We start from the raw sequence: 18,663 nt of genomic DNA, 5'->3' as shown, positions 1-18,663 counted from the left end.
AGAGGGCTAGAGAAGAGACCCTTCTCTCAGTGGTCCCCGGTGGGGGGTCAGCAGGTACATTAGGAAGGGAGGAGGAGGCCCCATCGGCTCTTCTGCACGGTTCACAGAGCCTGAATGGCCACCAGGCCTGGGGCCTTTGATAGTGCCACACAGAGGGCCCACAGGAGCCCCAGTGAACCCCCTCCGCCTCTCCCTAGCCCACAACAAACCAACATGGCAAAGCTCAGACGGACACAAATGTTCCGGACGTGCATTTCTCATCTCTAATGACCCACTGTCATAGAAACATAAGCATCCTTTATTAATGGCGCTTCTGCCTCATGGATGTTGGTTCAGATAAGATCTACTTATTCAACCATTCTATCAAAATATATCCCCCATTCTATTCCACTATGAGAAAGAGCACATTCTATGTACACTGCTCAAAAAAATTAAGGGAACACTTAAACAACACAATGTAACTCCAAGTCAATCACACTTCTGTGAAATCAAACTGTCCACTTAGGAAGCAACACTGATTGACAATACATTTCACATGCTGTTGTGCAAATGGAATAGACAACAGGTGGAAATTATAGGCAATTAGCAAGACACCCCCAATAAAGGACTGGTTTTGCAGGTGGTGACCACAGACCACTTCTCAGTTCCTATGCTTCCTGGCTGATGTTTTGGTCACTTTTGAATGCTGGCGGTGCTTTCACTCTAGTGGTAGCATGAGACGGAGTCTACAACCCACACAAGTGGCTCAAGTAGTGCAGCTCATCCAGGATGGCACATCAATGCGAGCTGTGGCAAGAAGGTTTGCTGTGTCTGTCAGCGTAGTGTCCAGAGCATGGAGGCGCTACCAGGAGACAGGCCAGTACATCAAAGTTGGATCAGCCTGTAGTGTGGTTTTCCACTTTCATTTTGAGGGTGACTCCAAATCCAGACCTCCATGGGTTGATAAATTTGATTTCCATTGATAATTTTTGTGTGATTTTGTTGTCAGCACATTTAACTATGTAAAGAAAAAAGTATTTAATAAGATTATTTCATTCATTCAGATCTAGGATGTGTTATTTTGCAGTGTACATCCATGCGGATGTCTGTTGATCAGGGTTTTGGTCAATCCATTTAATTTCCAGTCAATTCAGAAAGCATTGAAGAAAATTGGAATTTTGGTTTACTTCCTGAATTGACTGGAATTAAAACTGAATCGACCCCCAACCCTGCTGTTTACATTTTTGTCATTTAGCAGACGCTTTTACCCAGAGCGACTTACAGTTGGGGGTGGGGGGTCAAGGACAGAAAAGAGCTTGGAGTGGGCTGAGCAGGAGCTGCCCTCCCATTGGAAAGGAAAGGAAAGGAGAGGAAAGGAGAGGGTTGAGTGGGTTGAGTCTATTCCTTTAAACATTGAACCGCTGTGGTTCACAACAATTCTGATTTCCAAAGGCGGAAGTTGGGAGATTTTTTTTTTTTTTTTTTTTTTTTTTTTTTTTTTTTTTTTTTTTTTTTTTTTTTTTTTTTTTCGGGTGGTTCAGTGAAACAATTTTAGTTTCCGAGGTAGAAGTTTTGGTGAGGGAGGCCCTGCTCTCTCCGCTCCCAGATGCTTAGCCCATTTCATTCCGATCTCCTCTGCATTTTTGTAGCCATTTGCTACAGCCTGTCAACTATGCCTCTGCCTATCCCTGTTCTCTCCCTCTCTGCACAGGCTACACAAACGCACCACACCGCGTGGCTGCTGCCTCTCCAATCTGGTGGTCCCTGCACGCACCACCCACGTGGAGTTCCAGGTCGCAGGCAGCCTCTGGAACTGCCGTTCTGCTGCCAACAAAGCTGACTTCATCCCAGCCTATGCCAACCTCCAGTCCCTCGACTTCCTGGCGCTGACGGAAACATGGATCACCACTGAAAACACCGCTACTCCTACTGCTCTCTCCTCGTCTGACCATGTGTTCTCGCATACCCCGAGAGCATCTGGTCAGAGGGGTGGTGGTACAGGAATCCTCATCTCTCCCAAGTGGACATTCTCAATTTTTCCCCTAACCCATCTGTCTATCTCCTCATTTGAATTCCATGCTGTCACAGTCACTAGCCCATTTAAGCTTAATATCCTTGTCATCTATCGCCCTCCAGGTTCCCTTGGAGAGTTCATCAATGAGCTTGACGCCTTGATAAGTTCCTTCCCTGAGGATGGCTCACCCCTCACAGTTTTGGGGGATTTCAACCTCCCTATGTCCACATTTGACTCATTTCTCTCTGCCTCCTTCTTTCCACTCCTCTCCTCTTTTGACCTCACCCTCTCACCGTCCCCCCCTACTCACAAGGCAGGCAATACGCTTGACCTCATCTTCACTAGATGCTGCTCCTCTACTAATCTCACTGCAACTCCCCTCCAAGTCTCCGACCACTACTTTGTTTCATTTTCTCTCTCACTCTCCTCCCACACTACTCACTCTGCCCCTACACAGATGGTAATGCGCCGCCGCAACCTTCGCTCTCTCTCTCCCACTACTCTCTCCTCTTCCATCCTATCATCTCTTCCCTCTGCTCAATCCTTCTCCCTCCAATCTCCTGATTCTGCCTCCTCAACCCTCCTCTCCCTCCCTTTCTGCATCCTTTGACTCTCTGTGTCCCCTATCCTCCCGGCCGGCTCGGTCCTCCCCTCCAGCTCCGTGGCTTGATGACTCATTGCGAGCTCACAGAACAGAGCTCCGGGCAGCGGAGCGAAATGGAAGAAAACTAAATTCCCCTGCCGACCTGGCATCTTTTCCTCCCTCCTCTCTACATTTTCTTCATCTGTTTCTGCTGCTAAGGCCACCTTCTACCACTCTAAATTCCAAGCATCTGCCTCTAACCCCTAGGGAAGCTCTTTGCCACATTTTCCTCCCTCCTGAATCCTCCCCCCCCTCCTCTCTCTCTGTGGATGACTTCGTCCAACCACTTTGAAAAAGAAGGTTGACGACATCCGATCCTTGTTTGTTAAGTCTAATGACACTGCTGGTCCTGCTCACACTGCCCTACCCTATGCTTTGACTTCTTTCTCCCCTCTCTCTCCAGATAAGATCCTGCGACTTGTGACTGCAGGCCGCCCAACAACCTGCCCGCTTGACCCCATCCCCTCCTCCCTTCTCCAGACCATCTCCGGTGACCTTCTCCCCTACCTCACCTCGCTGATCAACTCATCCTTGACCGCTGGCCATGTCCCTTCCGTCTTCAAGAGAGCGAGAGTTACTCCCCTTCTCAAAAACCAACACTCGACCCCACTGATGTCAACAACTACAGACCAGTATCCCTTCTTTCTTTTCTTTCCAAAACTATTGAGCGTGCCGTCTTTAGCCAACTCTCTTGCTATCTCTCTCAGAATGACCTTCTTGATCCAAACCAATCAGGTTTCAGGACTGGTCATTCAACTGAGACTGCTCTTCTCTGTGTCACAGAGACTCTCCGCACTGCTAAAGCTAACTCTCTCTCCTCTGCTCTTGTCCTTCTAGACCTGTCTGCTGCCTTTGATACTGTGAACCATCAGATCCTCCTCTCCACCCTCTCCGAAATGGGCATCTCCGGCGCGGCTCACTCCTGGATTGCGTCCTACCTGACCGGTCGCTCCTACCAAGTGGCGTGGCGGGAAGCTGTCTCCGCACCACGTGCTCTCACCACTGGTGTCCCCCAGGGATCGGTTCTGGGCCCTCTCCTTTTCTCCCTATACACCAAGTCACTTGGCTCTGTCATATCCTCACATGGCCTTTCCTATCATTGCTACGCTGACGATACACAACTAATCTTCTCCTTTCCCCCTTCTGATAACCAGGTGGCGAATCGCATCTCTGCATGTCTGGCAGACATATCAGTATGGATGACGGATCACCACCTCAAGCTGAACCCTGGCAAGACGGAGCTGCTCTTCCTCCCGGGGAAGGACTGCCCGTTCCATGATCTCGCCATCACGGTAGACAACTCCGCTGTGTCCTCCTCCCAGAGTGCGAAGAGCCTAGGCGTGACCCTGGACAACACCCTGTCGTTCTCCGCCAACATCAAGGCGGTGACCCGCTCCTGCAGGTTCATGCTCTACAACATTCGGAGAGTGCGACCCTGCCTTACACAGGAAGCGGCGCAGGTCCTGGTCCAGGCACTTGTCATCTCCCGTCTGGACTACTGCAACTCGCTGTTGGCTGGGCTCCCTGCCTGTGCCATTAAACCCCTACAACTCATCCAGAATGCCGCAGCCCGTCTGGTGTTCAACCTTCCCAAGTTCTCTCACGTCACCCCCCTCCTCCGCACACTCCACTGGCTTCCAATTGAAGCTCGCATCCGCTACAAGACCATGGTGCTTGCCTTTGGAGCAGTGAGGGGAACGGCACCCCTGTACCTTCAGGCTCTGATCAGTCCCTACACCCAAACGAGGACATTGCGTTCATCCACCTCTGGCCTGCTGGCTCCCCTTCCTCTGCGGAAGCACAGCTCCCGCTCAGCCCAGTCAAAACTGTTCGCTGCTCTGGCACCCCAATGGTGGAACAAGCTCCCTCACGACGCCAGGACAGCGGAGTCACTCACCACCTTCCGGAGACATTTGAAACCCCACCTCTTTAAGGAATACCTGGGATAGGCTAAAGTATTCCTTCTAACCCCCCCAAATTGTAAAGTGGTTATCCCACTGGCTATAGGGTGAACGCACCAATTTGTGAGTCGCTCTGGCTAAGAGCGTCTGCTAAATGACGTTAATGTGCCCTTGAGCAAGGCACTTAACCCTAATTGCTCCTGTAAGTCGCTCTGGTTAAGAGCGTCTGCTAAATGACTAAAATGTAAAATGTAAATGAAAGGAAAGGAGAGGAAAGGAAAGGAAAGGAAAGGAAAGGAAAGGAAAGGAAAGGAAAGGAAAGGAAAGGAAAGGAAAGGAAAGGAAAGGAAAGGTAAAGGGGGATACCTAGTCAGTTATACAACTGAGTGCATTCAACTGAAATGTGTCTTCCGCATTTAACACAACGTCTCTGAATCAGAGAGGTGCGGGGGGCTGCCTTAATCGACAACCGGTGGGAGGGCCAATGTGGGTTGATACAGTATTAGTTATAGACAACCACTAAACAAACAAATTATCACACACAATAATGGAGTGGATTGAATGCTTTTGGTATTATACAAAATGTGGTTTCCATGGTTCCAGTTTAGAGGAGACCACACCAACCCCTACCAGCACTCCCAGCCCAAAGCGATTCAAAAAACACTCTCCACTGGCTCCAACCCTCCTTCACGGCCAGTGAATTCAACAAGGATAGAAAAAATCCCAGTTCAATTGGCTGGAAAGTGGGACAAAACAGAGGCCTAAATGTGATAGTGGGGGAGCCCAGTTCCAGCCCAAGAGTCCTAGGTGAATGGGGTCTCTCTTCCTACTCCACAGCAGAGAAGGGGAAGCTGTTCTGCACCAGGGCCAGAGGGGGGGACCAGCCCAGAACACTCAAGGAGAGCTGGTCAGAATGGGAGGTCAGATAAGTACACCAAACTGTTTACACTGTGGTCTATGCTGTATGGGCTTTCTATCCGGCTCAACAGTAACCAGGACGACCAACGTTATTATAGGACAGAGTGGCAGGGTACGTGGCAGAGTGTGAGTGTGTGTGTGTGTGTGTGTGTGTGTGTGTGTGTGTGTGTGTGTGTGTGTACGAGCACCCTTGTGTGCGTGTGCTTCAATGTGCGTTTCTACATGTGTGTAGAAACGGTCCAGGGCCATGCTCCCAATATCCATGGCATCCAAATGTCTACAGGCCCCCTGGTTTAACTCAGTATCCCCATGCACCCTCGCTGGTTTGACTCCTCTTACACCAGACATTCGAGGACTCTTCTAGGTCCTCAAAACCAGAACCAATGCCCTCAGATGTCAATAAGGGCTTATATTGAGGAGCTTGACCAGGAGATTTGATTGCTTTTGAACCTGGTTGAATGTGCTTTTATGTAACCATCAACTACATTAATTTCCCGTAATGGGATAGGAAAGGGTCATGTGACTTGCCTTAATGTGTAATGACGTCACAACTCATGTGTTAAAGATTCAAAATAACCTTTCTCTTTTAATGGGCAACAAGACCTGTAAAGAGAACGTACCAGAAAGGCTAAGCCCATTAAGTGTGACAGACACAGATGTAGACCAATAGAAAGAGTCCATTCCTACCTCTCCACCACGTCCTCCCCGTTCCAGCAGGTGAAGTCATCCACCACCATCTCACTCTCACAGAGCATCTCTGGCAAGGCAGAGAAGAAGGACCTGTAGCGCTGGATATAGCCCATAAACTCTCTGAGGTAGAGGAGAGAGCGAGGAAGAGGGAGAGAGAGAGAGGAGAGGGGAGAGGGGAGAGCGAGAGAGGGTGGGGGGCGCTGATCATAACCACAATATCATAGAATCGAATGTACTGTATATTTATTGAGGTGCCTTCAGAAAGTATTCACACCCCTTGACTTTTTCCACATTTTGTTGTGTTACAAAGTAGGATTAAAATGGATTTAATTGTCATTCTTTTAGTCAATGATCTACACAAAATACTCTGTAATGTCAAAGTAGAAAAAATATATAATATAATAATAATAATAATAATAATAATAATAATGGAAAATAAAACACTAATATATCTTGATTAGATAAGTATTCCACCCCCTGAGTCAATACATGTTAGAATCACCTTTGGCAGCGATTACAGCTTTTAGTTTTTCTGGTTAAGTCTCTAAGAGCTTTGCACACCTGGATTGTAAAATATTTGCCCATTATTCTTTAAAAACTTCTTCAAGCTCTGTCAAGTTGGATGTTGATCATTGCTAGACAGCCATTTCCAAGTCTTGCCATAGATTTTCAATTCCAAGTCTTGCCATAGATTTTCAAGCCGATTTAAGTAAAAACTGTAACTACGTCACTCAGGAACATTCAATGTCATCTTGGTAAGCAACTCCAGTGTATATTTGGCCTTGTGTTTTAGGTAATTTGTCTCCCAGTGTCTGGTGGAAAGCAGACTGAACCAAGTTTTCCTCTAGGATTTTGCCTGTGCTTAGCTCTATTCCTTTTTATCCTAAAGAACGTCCTAGTCCTTGCCGATGACAAGCATACCCATAACATGATGCAACCATCACCATGCTTTAAAATATGAAGTGGTACTCAGTGATGTGTTGGATTTGCCCCAACTATAACGCTTTGTATTCAGGACAAAAAGTTCATTTCTTTGCCACATTTGTTGCAGTATTACTTTAGTGCCTTATTGCAAACAGGATGCATGTTTCGAAATATTTGTATTCTGTATAGGCTTCTTTCTTTTCACTCTGTCATTTATGTTAGTATTGTGGAGTAACTACAATGTTATTGATCCATCCTCAGTTACAGTGCATTCGGAAAGTATTCAGACCCCTTGACTTTTTCCACATTTTGTTATGTTACAGCCTTATTCTAAAATGGATTCAATTCCCCCCCTCATCAATCTACACACATCACCCCATAATGACAAAGCAAAAACAGGTTTTTATTTGCAAATGTATTAAAAATAAAAAACTTAAATATCACATCTACATACGTATTCAGACCCTTTACGCAGTACTTTGTTGAAGCACCTTTGGCAGCGATTACAAACTTGAGTCTTCTTGGGTATGACACTACAAGCTTGGCACACCTGTATTTGGGGAGTTTCTCCCATTCTTCTCTACAGATCCTCTCAAGCTCTGTCAGGTTGGATGGGTAGCGTCGCTGCACAGCTATTTTCAGGTCTCTCCAGAGATGTTTGATCGGGTTCAAGTCCAGGCTCTGGCTGGGCCACTCAAGGACATTCAGAGACTTGTCCCGAAGCCACTCCTGCGTTGTCTTGGCTGTGTGCTTAGGCTCATTGTCCTGTTGGAAGGTGAACCTTCGCCCCAGTCTGAGGTCCTGAGCACTCTGGAGCAGGTTTTCATCAAGGATCTCTCTGTACTTTGCTCCGTTCATTTTTCCCTCGAGCCTGACTAGTCTCCCAGTCCCTGCCGCTGAAAAACATCCCCACAGCATGATGCTGCCACCACCATGCTTCACTGTAGGGATGGTGCCAGGTTTTCTCCAGGCCAAAGAGTTCAATCTTGGTTTCATCAGACCAGAGAATCTTGTTTCTCATGGTCTGAGAGTCCTTTAGGTGCCTTTTGGCAAACACCAAGCGGGTTGTCATGTGCCTTTTACTGAGGAGTGTCTTCCGCCTGGCCACTCTACCATAAAGGTGTGATTGGTGGTGCTGCAGAGATGGTTGTCCTTCTGGAAGGTTCTCCAAAGGAACTCTGGAGCTGACCATCGGGTTCTTGGTCACCTTGGTCACAATTTCGAGAATCATTGCAAAGGGTCTGAATACTTACGTAAATAAGGTATTTCTGTTTTTTATTTTTAATACATTTCCAAACATTTCTAAAAACCTGTTTTCGCTTTCCCATTATGGGGTATTGTGTGTAGATTGTTGAGGGGAAAAAAATATTTAATCAATTTTAGAATAAGGCTGTAACGTATCAAAATGTGGAAAAAGTTAAGGGTTTGAATACTTTCCGAATGCACTGTATGAAGGGTGCCTGTATCTTTGTAGTGACTGGGTGTATTGATACACCATCCAAAGTGTAATTAATAACTGCACCATGCTCAAAGGTATATTCAATGTCTGTTGTTTTTATACCCATTTACCAATTGGTGCCCTTTGCGAACCATTGGAAAACCTCATTGGTCTTTGTGGTTGAATCTGTGCTTGAAATCCACTGCTCGACTGAGGGAGCTTACAGATAATTGTATGTGTGGGGTACAGAGATGAGGTAGTCATTTAAAAAACTTGTTAAACACTATTATTGCACACAGAGTGAGTGCATGCAACTTATTATGTGACTTGTTAAGCACATTTTTAGTCCTGAACTTATTTAGGCTTGCCATAACAGAAGGGTTGAATACGTATTGACTCAAGACATTTCAGCTTTTCATTTTAAATTAATTTGTAAACATTTCTAAAAACATAATTCCACTTTGACATTATGGGATGTGTAGATAGATCAGTGACACAAAATCTCAATTTAATACATTTTAAATTCAGGTTGTAACACAACAAAATACCCCATAATACTTTCTGTGAATACTTTCTGAAGGCACTGTATGTATATTTATTAAGGTGAAATAATGTGTCGCTGGTGGTCAATCCCTGTACTCCATCCCAGATGGCCACATTAATGAGAGAGGGGGAGATGCCGGGCTTCATGCTTACCTAGATATCTTTTTCAGACTTCTAGGCTTATTATTCTTGGATGGTTTCAGAGGTAAGGACCTGGGAGGATGTGATCATGGTCAGGGAGAGAGGGAGGAGATAGGAGGAGAGAGGAGATGATGTGGGAATAGCAGGGGTATAATACAAATCAAACACAAGTCAAGGTGAAGGAGAGGGAAGACAGTGAACTTCAAAACGTAAAGAACGCATAATGATAAAGAAAGCTTGTTTGACAAAAAATATATTAATATATATGGTAAAAGTGTGCTTATAAATAACTCAAATTGCAATGTGCAAAGACATGCTACAACACCAACCACTCTAAGGCAGCTGACCAGCCACTATGGCCGCTTCTCTCTCTCTCTCACCTCATGGTATGCGACAAGTGATCCAGTGTGACCTCAGCTGGGGAGGGCATCGTGGCCGTCGAGGTCGGGGAGGTACTCACAGAGGTCATGACCTCCAGCGTGGAACGTATGCTTGTCACTGACGGAGTGTCTGTGAGAGGCCCACATACTTTATCAACCTAAGAGAGAGGGATAGGAGAGAGGGGTGGAGAGAGAGAGAGAGAGAGAGAGAGAGAGAGAGAGAGAGAGAGAGAGAGAGAGAGAGAGAGAGAGAGAGAGAGAGAGAGAGAGAGAGAGAGAGAGAGAGAGAGAGAGAGAGAGAGAGAGAGGGAAGGATGTGTAGAGAAGGAAATTAGACAGTCTGTGTGAAAAAATAGGGTGCCCATTACATCCCTAACAGAGTCACTCTACAGTTTGTGAGAACACAATGATAAGAAGCTTTTACAGATGTGCAGGGCTTATGCTGTGGAAATCATCAGCGACACAATGGAAATTATTCTTGTCTAAAACCAGAACGAACACAGAACTATGATACTGCACAGAGAAGAATGATCCACTCGCTAGACAACTGATATCAACAGGGGGCCAGTGGATATGCAGATGCTGCTATGGTGTTGCGTTTCTCTTTCCTTCCCTCTTATGACTAACTGTCCGGATGCTGGCGGGGGCGACGGAGAGAGAGAGAGAGCGAGAGAGAGAGAGAGAGAAAGAGAGAGAGAAAGGAGGAGTATGAGCTGACGTTAAAGACGTCAGCAACCGGTGGCCTGCCCAAAACGAAAAGCTGAGATGGTGTATTCTCTCCCTCTTTCTCTCTCGCTCTCTCTCATCCAGCCTTCTGTGGAGAGTAGCTGGGAGTGAGTTATAGGCCGATGTGACATGCATCCCATTTACCACTCCCACCCACACAGCTGTGGACAGGCTTTAAAGGCCCTCTAATGGAATTAGCTCATTTGGACCCTGGACAGTAAGTGGGGTGCTGTGAAACAGTGAAATATGGACGTTTTCAGAAAGCTCTGCCTAAGCTCTGAGTTAGGCAGCAGGCCCACATAAAGCTGGGACAAAACCACTGAGACCAACAGAGACACACTGCCTTCCCCAGAGATTAGACAGAAATCCAGCTCACTGACATTAAGGGTGTGTGTGTATTCATGTATATCACTTGTGTGCACATAATGAGAATGGGGAATCACCTCTTTTTATAAGAGGGAAGCTAAAGAGCAAGGGAATCTGCTTGCCACTGTCACCCCTATTAGCAACTGTTCACTGAAAGCTGGAGGCAAGACATACTCAAGTGTGTGTGTGTGTGTGTATGTGTGTGTGTGTGTGTGTGTGTGTGTGTGTGTGTGTGTGTGTGTGCGTGTGTGTGTGTGTGTGTGTGTGTGTGTGTGTGTGTGTGTGTGTGTGTGTGTGTGTCTGTGTGTCTGTGTGTGTGTGTGTGTGTGTCAGGCTCATTGTAATAGCTGTAATGGAATAAATGGAACGGTATCAAATACATTAAACATATGTGAACCACGTTTGACTCCGTTCCATCAATTCCATTCCAGTCATTACAATGAGCCCGTCCTTCTATAGCTCCTCCCACCAGCCTCCACTGGTTTGTGTGTGTGTTCCTATAGAGGTTTATTTGTCCAGAGATTAGCCACAGAAATGTTCTCATCACTCTGTCCCAGGCCCTGCGTTTCAAAGCATTGTGGGAAGGGGTTGTCCAGTCAGCGTGAGGAGTCTTTGTCCAGAGTTGGATTTGCATTCTGGAGGGCAGGCCGTGGTCCGCCTACAGACACTCTCTGAGGGGGATTCACTGGTGCCCTAGACGGCTGGACAGGACCAGAGGCAACCCACTGAATGGCTGGCAGATCCTTTAGGAAGCCTCAAAACAACTCAATGCCAGACCAGAACACAAACACACAGTTTAAAACCCACAATTATGCGGGACAAAGAGTATGCTCATGCTAATCAAGTGAACTCTAACTCATCAAAAGACTGCCGGAGCTTGAGTGACATCACCAAAGCGCCCCTGTGTCCCGTCAATCAAGATCTCTTTAGAGCCTCTGCCACCCCCGTGCCCCAACCAAGCTCAGGCTTAGCTCCTCCAAAGCTTTCAGTATGGATTCTAAGGATTGATAAATCCTTTAAAACTCACTAATAATTAGCTAATGCAAGCATTGCAGAGCATTTTCACTTAAATCAACTGGATGTATTCATTACGATTCTAGGATTCTTAATTACAATAGTAACTGCAACGCTACAGCAATACCTGGTGCAAGAGATGAAAATATTGCTGAAATGTGAGAGAATGTTAGGCACTATCTGTGTTGGGTGGGGTTTTCTGAAGTCTATCATCATTCCAGTATCTCTCCTCGCTAAGTGTTTTGGACACCTACTCTCCTCTCCACCTTGTTGCATTTTACCAGAGAGGGAGTGATTGGCAGGCTGTGGTGGGGGGAAGGGAGGGGGAGAGGGAGAGGGAGAGGGAGGGAATGTTGTGTGTCTGCTCTGGCCTGCTGCTGCTCCTGTTGCGTCAGGCACCGAGATACACTTAACTAGATAGGCTAATGGATTGTTTGTATGGATGTGCTGAGGAGGCAACTCTCCCCATGCCAACTGGAAACATGGCCCAACAAACCACGTCACAGGAGGAAGACAAGGAGAGGAGAGAGGAAAAGAGAGAGCTAGGCCCACATCTCCTCCATCTGGTAGTCTGGTACTTTCATCGTGCATAAGGTAATACGATACTAGGCTGCTGTCTTCCATCTTACTGTAGGAGGAGGTTTAGCTCCACAGGAAAGACATGCAGCAGGACATCTAGAATGATAATCCCCCTCCATTATAAACGTTTATAAACACACCTGCGCACATGCATATGTGTGGAGATGGGAAACAGTGGAGGAGGAGCAGGATGAGGAAGAGGAGGAGGAGGAGGAAGAGGAGTTGAAAAGGAAGAGGTTTGTGAAGGTGACTGAATGAGTAATATGAAAAGAGTTGCCCACTCCTTCCCTTCCCATCTCTGGGTCCAGACCTCAAATGCCGGCCCTGGGGGTAACCTGAGTCCCAGCCATCCTAGCCATGTTGAACCAGTGAATGAGCAACACTTGATCCTGGGGGTGGCAGGCAGACCGTAAATACACTACTACAATGACAATGTCAGTAACAGAGAGGGGTGCTGATGGTATGGGGAGGGGTGCTGGCCCCCACAGACCCCCACTCCTGTCCCCCTAACACCTCTGTACAACATAAACAGGTATGTATTACATAGTTTAATCTTTCATGTCTCATTATCATAAAGACAATTATAATCATATTCATAACCACAATCTAATCAGGCCCACAGGTGACAACATTACCATAATCCTACTTATCATCGGAGCTGGAACTTAATATTCAAGCCTGTTAAACTAAATAACTCAGGAAAAACAGCTAGAATCAGATAGGTATCTATGTCTTTCTACACCACAGGTTCTCTTTTGTGTGAGCAAAGAGATAATATCCTGTCTGTCTTTCTAAGTAAAAAGTGTATTGTTTGTTTGGCTCACTGGGATACATTCAGCTTTGGTAGAATTTAGCAAATTCTCCCTACTCTCTTCTCTTGTCCCCTGCTTTACAAGTACCAAGAAACCTGCCAGCCTCCCATCTCCCAGCCCCTTGAGTCCAAAGCCAAGAGAGAGGGTCCATGCCAGCCTCATGCCCCCCAGCCAGGCAGCCACTCAGCCACAGAAGCCCACCGCAGAGCTGCACAGAAGAGTCTTGAGAGTTATTTTGTGGGTGTCATTAATAGAGAACCCAAAGACCTAAGAGAACAGGTTTTATATGACAGATGAGACCTAGCAAGATTTTTTTTTTTGTCCTGTGATGTAAATGAATGGTGTGAGGGATGGTCATGTGCCCAAGTTGTGTCATCATGGGCCTTAAGAGGTGTGTCATATCAGTACAGTCCTATGACAGGTGAAGTATGAGTGGTGGGCGAGGCACTGACTCACAATGGCGCTGATGCGTGGCCCATGCAGCTGTGCGTGCAGGATAGCGTCATTGACATGGTTCCTGATGCCCAGCAGAGCCAGCTCCAGGTCGTGGCCCCCAGCCAGGGCCCCTGTCAGCTCCTGCAGCAGGGCCACGTAGCGCCTCCAGGGCCCGTCCAGCTCCGAGAGCCCCACCAGGCAGCCCCGCATCACGTTCAGACACAGTCCTCCACACGGCCGGATCAGGGTCAGGCCCCTGCAGTGGGGGCAGTACTGCATCCTCACCAGAGCCCGCCCACACTCCCTGGCCAGCCCCGCCCACTCTGTGGCATTCAGCACCTCTGCCCCTATCACCAGCCCCCGGCTCAGTGCCCGTCCTGCGCTCAGAGCCCGGGTCAGCCCCTCGGCCAGGGCACGGGGGTGGGACCCAAATGGGTTGACATCCTGGCGTGTCATACGCAGACACTCGCTGTGCTCAGAGGAGGCCGGGGACGAGGCCAGCCCGGGGTTGACCAGACGGCGGTACACCAGCGGGAAGAGGTTGTCGTAGAAGCGGTGCACAGAGCGCTCCATGGAGTTGTTGCCGTCTCCTCCCAGGAAGACAGAGAGGTCGGAGAAGAGGTCTGCCACCAGGGGGCGAGCGTCCTGGGAGAGGGGCTCATACACACTGTCAAACAGAGCAGTGGTCAGGTTCAGATTGAAGGATAGCAGAGACTGGAACGTGTCTGTACAAAAGAGAGAGAGAGAAAAGGAGAGACAGAGGTGAAAACACATTGTAAAAAGAAACATTCTACTCTTTTATGTTATGAAAGGAATAAGTGCGAGAAAGCTTTTCTTATTGTATGCATGTACCTGTGAAAGGCATGCTCATGTGTGTGTGTGTGTGTGTGTGTGTGTGTGTGTGTGTGTGTGTGTGTGTGTGTGTGTGTGTGTGTGTGTGTGTGTGTGTGTGTATGTGTGTGTGTGTGTGTGTGCGTGCGTGCGTGCGTGTCTGTGTGTGTGTATATAATATGATTGTAGAGGGGTAGGGGGTTCTGAGTCCAGTTGGGATGTCAATCTGATGGCATTCTGACAGATGGAAGAGAGACAGCAACTGGGAAACTGATACAGTACTAGACATACACACCCACAACACAGTCACCCAGAGTTCTCAGTAATGTCCCAAAGGAGTAATATTACTCATCACAGCTGTTGTGTTTGAGATGCATGCTATTGTTCCTGTCTTATTGCTTTCAGCGAGTAATTGTAGGGAAGACATTCTGTGTGTTGGATGATGTGTGTTCGGTGAGCTGCGTGTCAGTGTTCACAGAGAATGATAAGTTAATGTGTGTATGTGTGTGTTATGCAGACATATAGAGGGACTATCTACACACTGAGAGGTGAACACAGCAGTGAATGAGGACTTCTAGCCCCCTACATACCGACCCATAAACCAGAAATATTGTCATTGCTTTGTGATTATGGAAATGGACAGGTGACCAGACACTGAGTGGTTCCAATTAAAGAAGACCAATCACTCAGCCTTGGCTGGGAACCTCTGTGTCATGCACTTCCACTTGGCTGATAGCTGCTACTGGCCATCGCCAGCATGGAAGACAGACAGTAAAGCCTATGATGGGTGGACCTGTCGTGAGCTGTCAGTCTGTGAATTATTAAGGGCCCTAGATATGCAGTACAGTATACTGCCTAGTACAGCTTTCACTGGGTGAAAGTCCCCCCAACAATACAGGGACTGAGACGTTTTAACTGGAGAATTGGCTAATACTGCCATTAGTACATAGGCTAGGCCTATTCAAAGTGCTCAAACATAAAAATGGATAGCCTACACATACAGTACCAGTCAAAAGTTTGGACACACCTACTCATTCAAGAGTTATTCTTTATTTTTACTATTTTCTACATTGTAGAATAATAGTGAAGACATCAAAACTATTAAATAACACATATGGAATCATGTAGTAACCAAAAAAGTGTTAAACAAATCAAAATATATTTTATATTTGAGATTCTTCAAAGTAGCCACCCTTTGCCTTGATAACTGTCACGGTTCAGACAGACGACAAGAGGACCACAATTGCGTCACACCAGAAAGTTTATTTAAACTTAAGGGGAAAGGGATGTAGGGAGTGAGTGAAGGCTCCAGGGGTTATCCCGTCCGATGTGCTGGGTCTGTGCCTCCCCCCAGTGGCAGCGATGCGTCCGATGACGCCGGTGGTTGGTGGTCCAGAAGTCCTGGGGGGGGGAGGAAACACAGACACAACGGGGCGGAATGAAACCAGGCAGCAGTACAGTTCAAGGGAAATCCAAAATACGTAGTAGCAAGGCAGAAGGCTGGTCAGAGTTACCGGGATTGAAGAGTAGTCAGGAGTCGTAATGGCAGAAGCAGGTCTGGATCTCCTGAGGCAGAAGAGTATCCAAAAACCAGGCAGGTCCGGGGGTCACAAAACCAGGGTGAGCCAGAAGCGCGAGCAAACAGGTTCCGGGGTGTGAGCTTTGCAGACGATCTGACAAAGGAGAGCTGAAAGACAGGGCTATAAATACTGGGAGAGGTTAGTGGGTAATGCAGCGCAGCTGGCAGAGTAATTAGAGCCGAGCAGAGCAGGGACAGGTGGAGCTAGTTAGGCTGAGTAGAGAGAGTGGTGAGCAGAGTGGAAGAAAATTAAGGTGGTAACCCGGTGGAGTGAGAGGCTCATGACAGAACCCCCCAAGGGACGGCCCCAGAAGTCCCAAGAGCAACACCACGCCGGGCGGGAGGAGGGGAGCCGGAGGAGGGCTAGAACTCCTCCGAACGGTCCGAGTGAACGTCCTCATCCTCGGAGGAAGCCGGAGGGCCGTGGTCGGGAGATGGGACAGGTCCCGAGACCGGATCAGGCACAGGACAGGAAGCCGAGCGGGCAGGACGGTTAGAGACCCCTCTGGGGCGGCCCCCTACGGATTGCAGGTTGATCAGGATGCCGTTGGTGGAAAGCGGTGATGAGAGTCCTATCCACAATCCGACTAGCTGGCACCCAGGTCCTTTCCTCAGGTCCATAGCCCTCCCAGTCAATGAGGTACTGGAGACCCCTACCCCTCCGTCTGGACCGAAGCAGGCGGCGGACGGTGTAAACCAGACCACCTTCGACGAGCCGTGGAGGAGGAGGACAAGGCGCAGCAGGGACCAGCGGACTCCTGGGCACAGGCAGGGGCTGCAGCAATCCGGCTGGGGGCTGGCAGGACGACTTGTGTTGGTTGCAGATGGGGCAGGCTTGGACGAATTCCCGTACATCCTTCCTCAGAGAGGGCCACCAGAACCTCTGGGCGAGCAGGTTGTAAGTGCGGGTGGAGCCAGGGTGACAAGCTAGGCGGGAGTCATGTCCCCACTGAACGACCTGGGACCTCAGGTCTTCGGGGACAAAAAGGCGGTCAGCTGGGCAAGTGCTGGGACCTGGCTGGTTACGGAGAGCCTCCAGCACCTGTTCCTCAACAGCCCAGGTCAGAGCTGCAACGATGCAGGGACTTGGCAGAATCGACACAGGGTCCTTGGAGGGGTCAGGAGCGGAGTTAGTAGGTACTGGCCGAGGGGGTAGTGCGGCGGCAAGCAGGCAGGTTCGGTGGCAGTCCTCTCCCCACTCCCTGATCACCCCGGTCACCCAGTCGAGCTGAGGGTTGTGCCGGGCGGAGCCATGGGTAACCCAGGATGAGGGTTGGCCTGGAGAGGGGAGCAGGTGAAACTGGATAGTTTCTTGATGGTTTCCGGACAGACCCATCGAGACCGGGGCCGTGACATGAGTGACCGATCCGAGTAAGTGTCCGTCCAGTGCCCGGGCAGGAATAGGAGGTGTCAAACGGAGGTTCTCCAGTCCCAGTTGGCGTGCCAGCTTGATGTCCATTATGTTGGCTTCGGCGCCAGAATCCACCAGAGCAGCCAGGGTGTGAGTTGAGTCAGGGAGGCGGAGGTGAACTTGCAGCAGGGGTTTGCGGTCGGAGGACTGGATGGTCATTGAACTCAACCGGACTCCCCCTATGCCCGGTGAGCTTCGGCCCTTTAAAGGGCAGGTTACCACACGATGTCCATCACCTCCACAATAGAGGCAGAGGTTTGAGGTGAAGCGTCGCTGGCGCTCTGCAGGAGTGAGAGAGGCTCGCCCAATCTCCATAGGCTCAGACTGATCAAGCTGACCTGGGTGAGTGGCAGTAGATGACAGGAACCCAGTCGGATCTCTCCGAATGCCGGTAGTAGGTGGACCTTGGCGCCCCCTCTCACGACGACGGGTCTGTATCCTACTGTCGATCCTGACAGTCAGTGCGATGGCTTCATCAAGAGTGGAAGGCAGTTCCTGGGAGACCAACTCGTCCTTGATATAGTCAGCCAAACTATGGAAGAACGCGTCCACCAACGATGGTGTGTTCCAAGAACTTCGTCTAGCCAGGGTTCGGAAGTCGATGGAATGGTCTGCGACTGTACGTCTGCCTTGTCGAATACTGAACAGTTCACGAGACGCCTCTGCGGTTGGTGAATCCAGGTCAAACACCTTCAGCATCTCCTCAGCAAACAGGTCGAAGGTTGCACATGCGGGGGTTTGACGTTCGAACTCTGCTGTTCCCCAGAGTCGAGCTCGGCCCGTCAGGTGAGTGATGGCATACCCAACCTTAGCCCCCTCCGTGGCGAAGGTCCTTGGCTGCAAGGAGAACTGAAGTCGGCAGCTAGTCAGGAATGGCCGGACCTGGGTTGAATCGCCGTTGAACCGCTCGGGGTTTCCAATCTTGGGTTCCGAGCAGCGGCTGCAATGACCGGGGCAGGTAACTCGGGGGCAGGGCTGGTGGGCAGACTGGCTGGGGTCAGGTTGGTGAGGAGTTGAATGATCATGGCGAGTTGTTGTTGCTGCTGCTGGGACTGCTGCTGGTGCTGCTGGAACTGCTGATGCTGTTGGTAGCCGGCCTGAAGCAGAGAGGTGATGTCGCCGCTCATGCGGCCTAGCTCTCTCTCAGTGTGTTCCAGGCGTAGCATGGCGGTGGGTTGCTCAGGTTCTTCGGTTTCCATGTCGGGGGAAGTGTGCGCTGGGTCCATGATGGTCAGATCGTACTGTCACGGTTCAGACAGACGACAAGAGGACCACAATTGCGTCACACCAGAAAGTTTATTTAAACTTAAGGGGAAAGGGATGTAGGGAGTGAGTGAAG

General features: G+C 48.9%; 1 protein-coding gene across 1 annotated transcript in view; it reads right to left on the bottom strand.

Annotated features, from left to right (window-relative positions):
* Window positions 1-18,663, bottom strand: part of LOC121540268 (glypican-5-like) — a 183,840-nt gene that overhangs the window by 79,599 nt on the left and 85,578 nt on the right. Inside the window, exons 3-6 of the mRNA XM_041849019.2 lie at window positions 13,525-14,228; window positions 9,572-9,729; window positions 9,204-9,263; window positions 6,143-6,265 (exon numbers count right to left, since the gene is read on the bottom strand). Coding sequence (XP_041704953.2) covers window positions 6,143-6,265; window positions 9,204-9,263; window positions 9,572-9,729; window positions 13,525-14,228 — 1,045 coding nt within the window. The remainder of the gene's footprint in view (window positions 1-6,142; window positions 6,266-9,203; window positions 9,264-9,571; window positions 9,730-13,524; window positions 14,229-18,663) is intronic.

The sequence above is a fragment of the Coregonus clupeaformis genome, chromosome 26 (genome assembly GCF_020615455.1).
Source record: "Coregonus clupeaformis isolate EN_2021a chromosome 26, ASM2061545v1, whole genome shotgun sequence".
Taxonomy (NCBI): domain Eukaryota; kingdom Metazoa; phylum Chordata; class Actinopteri; order Salmoniformes; family Salmonidae; genus Coregonus; species Coregonus clupeaformis.
The sequence above is the reverse complement of the archived record's forward strand: the minus strand, read 5'-3'. Positions and strand labels throughout refer to the sequence as shown.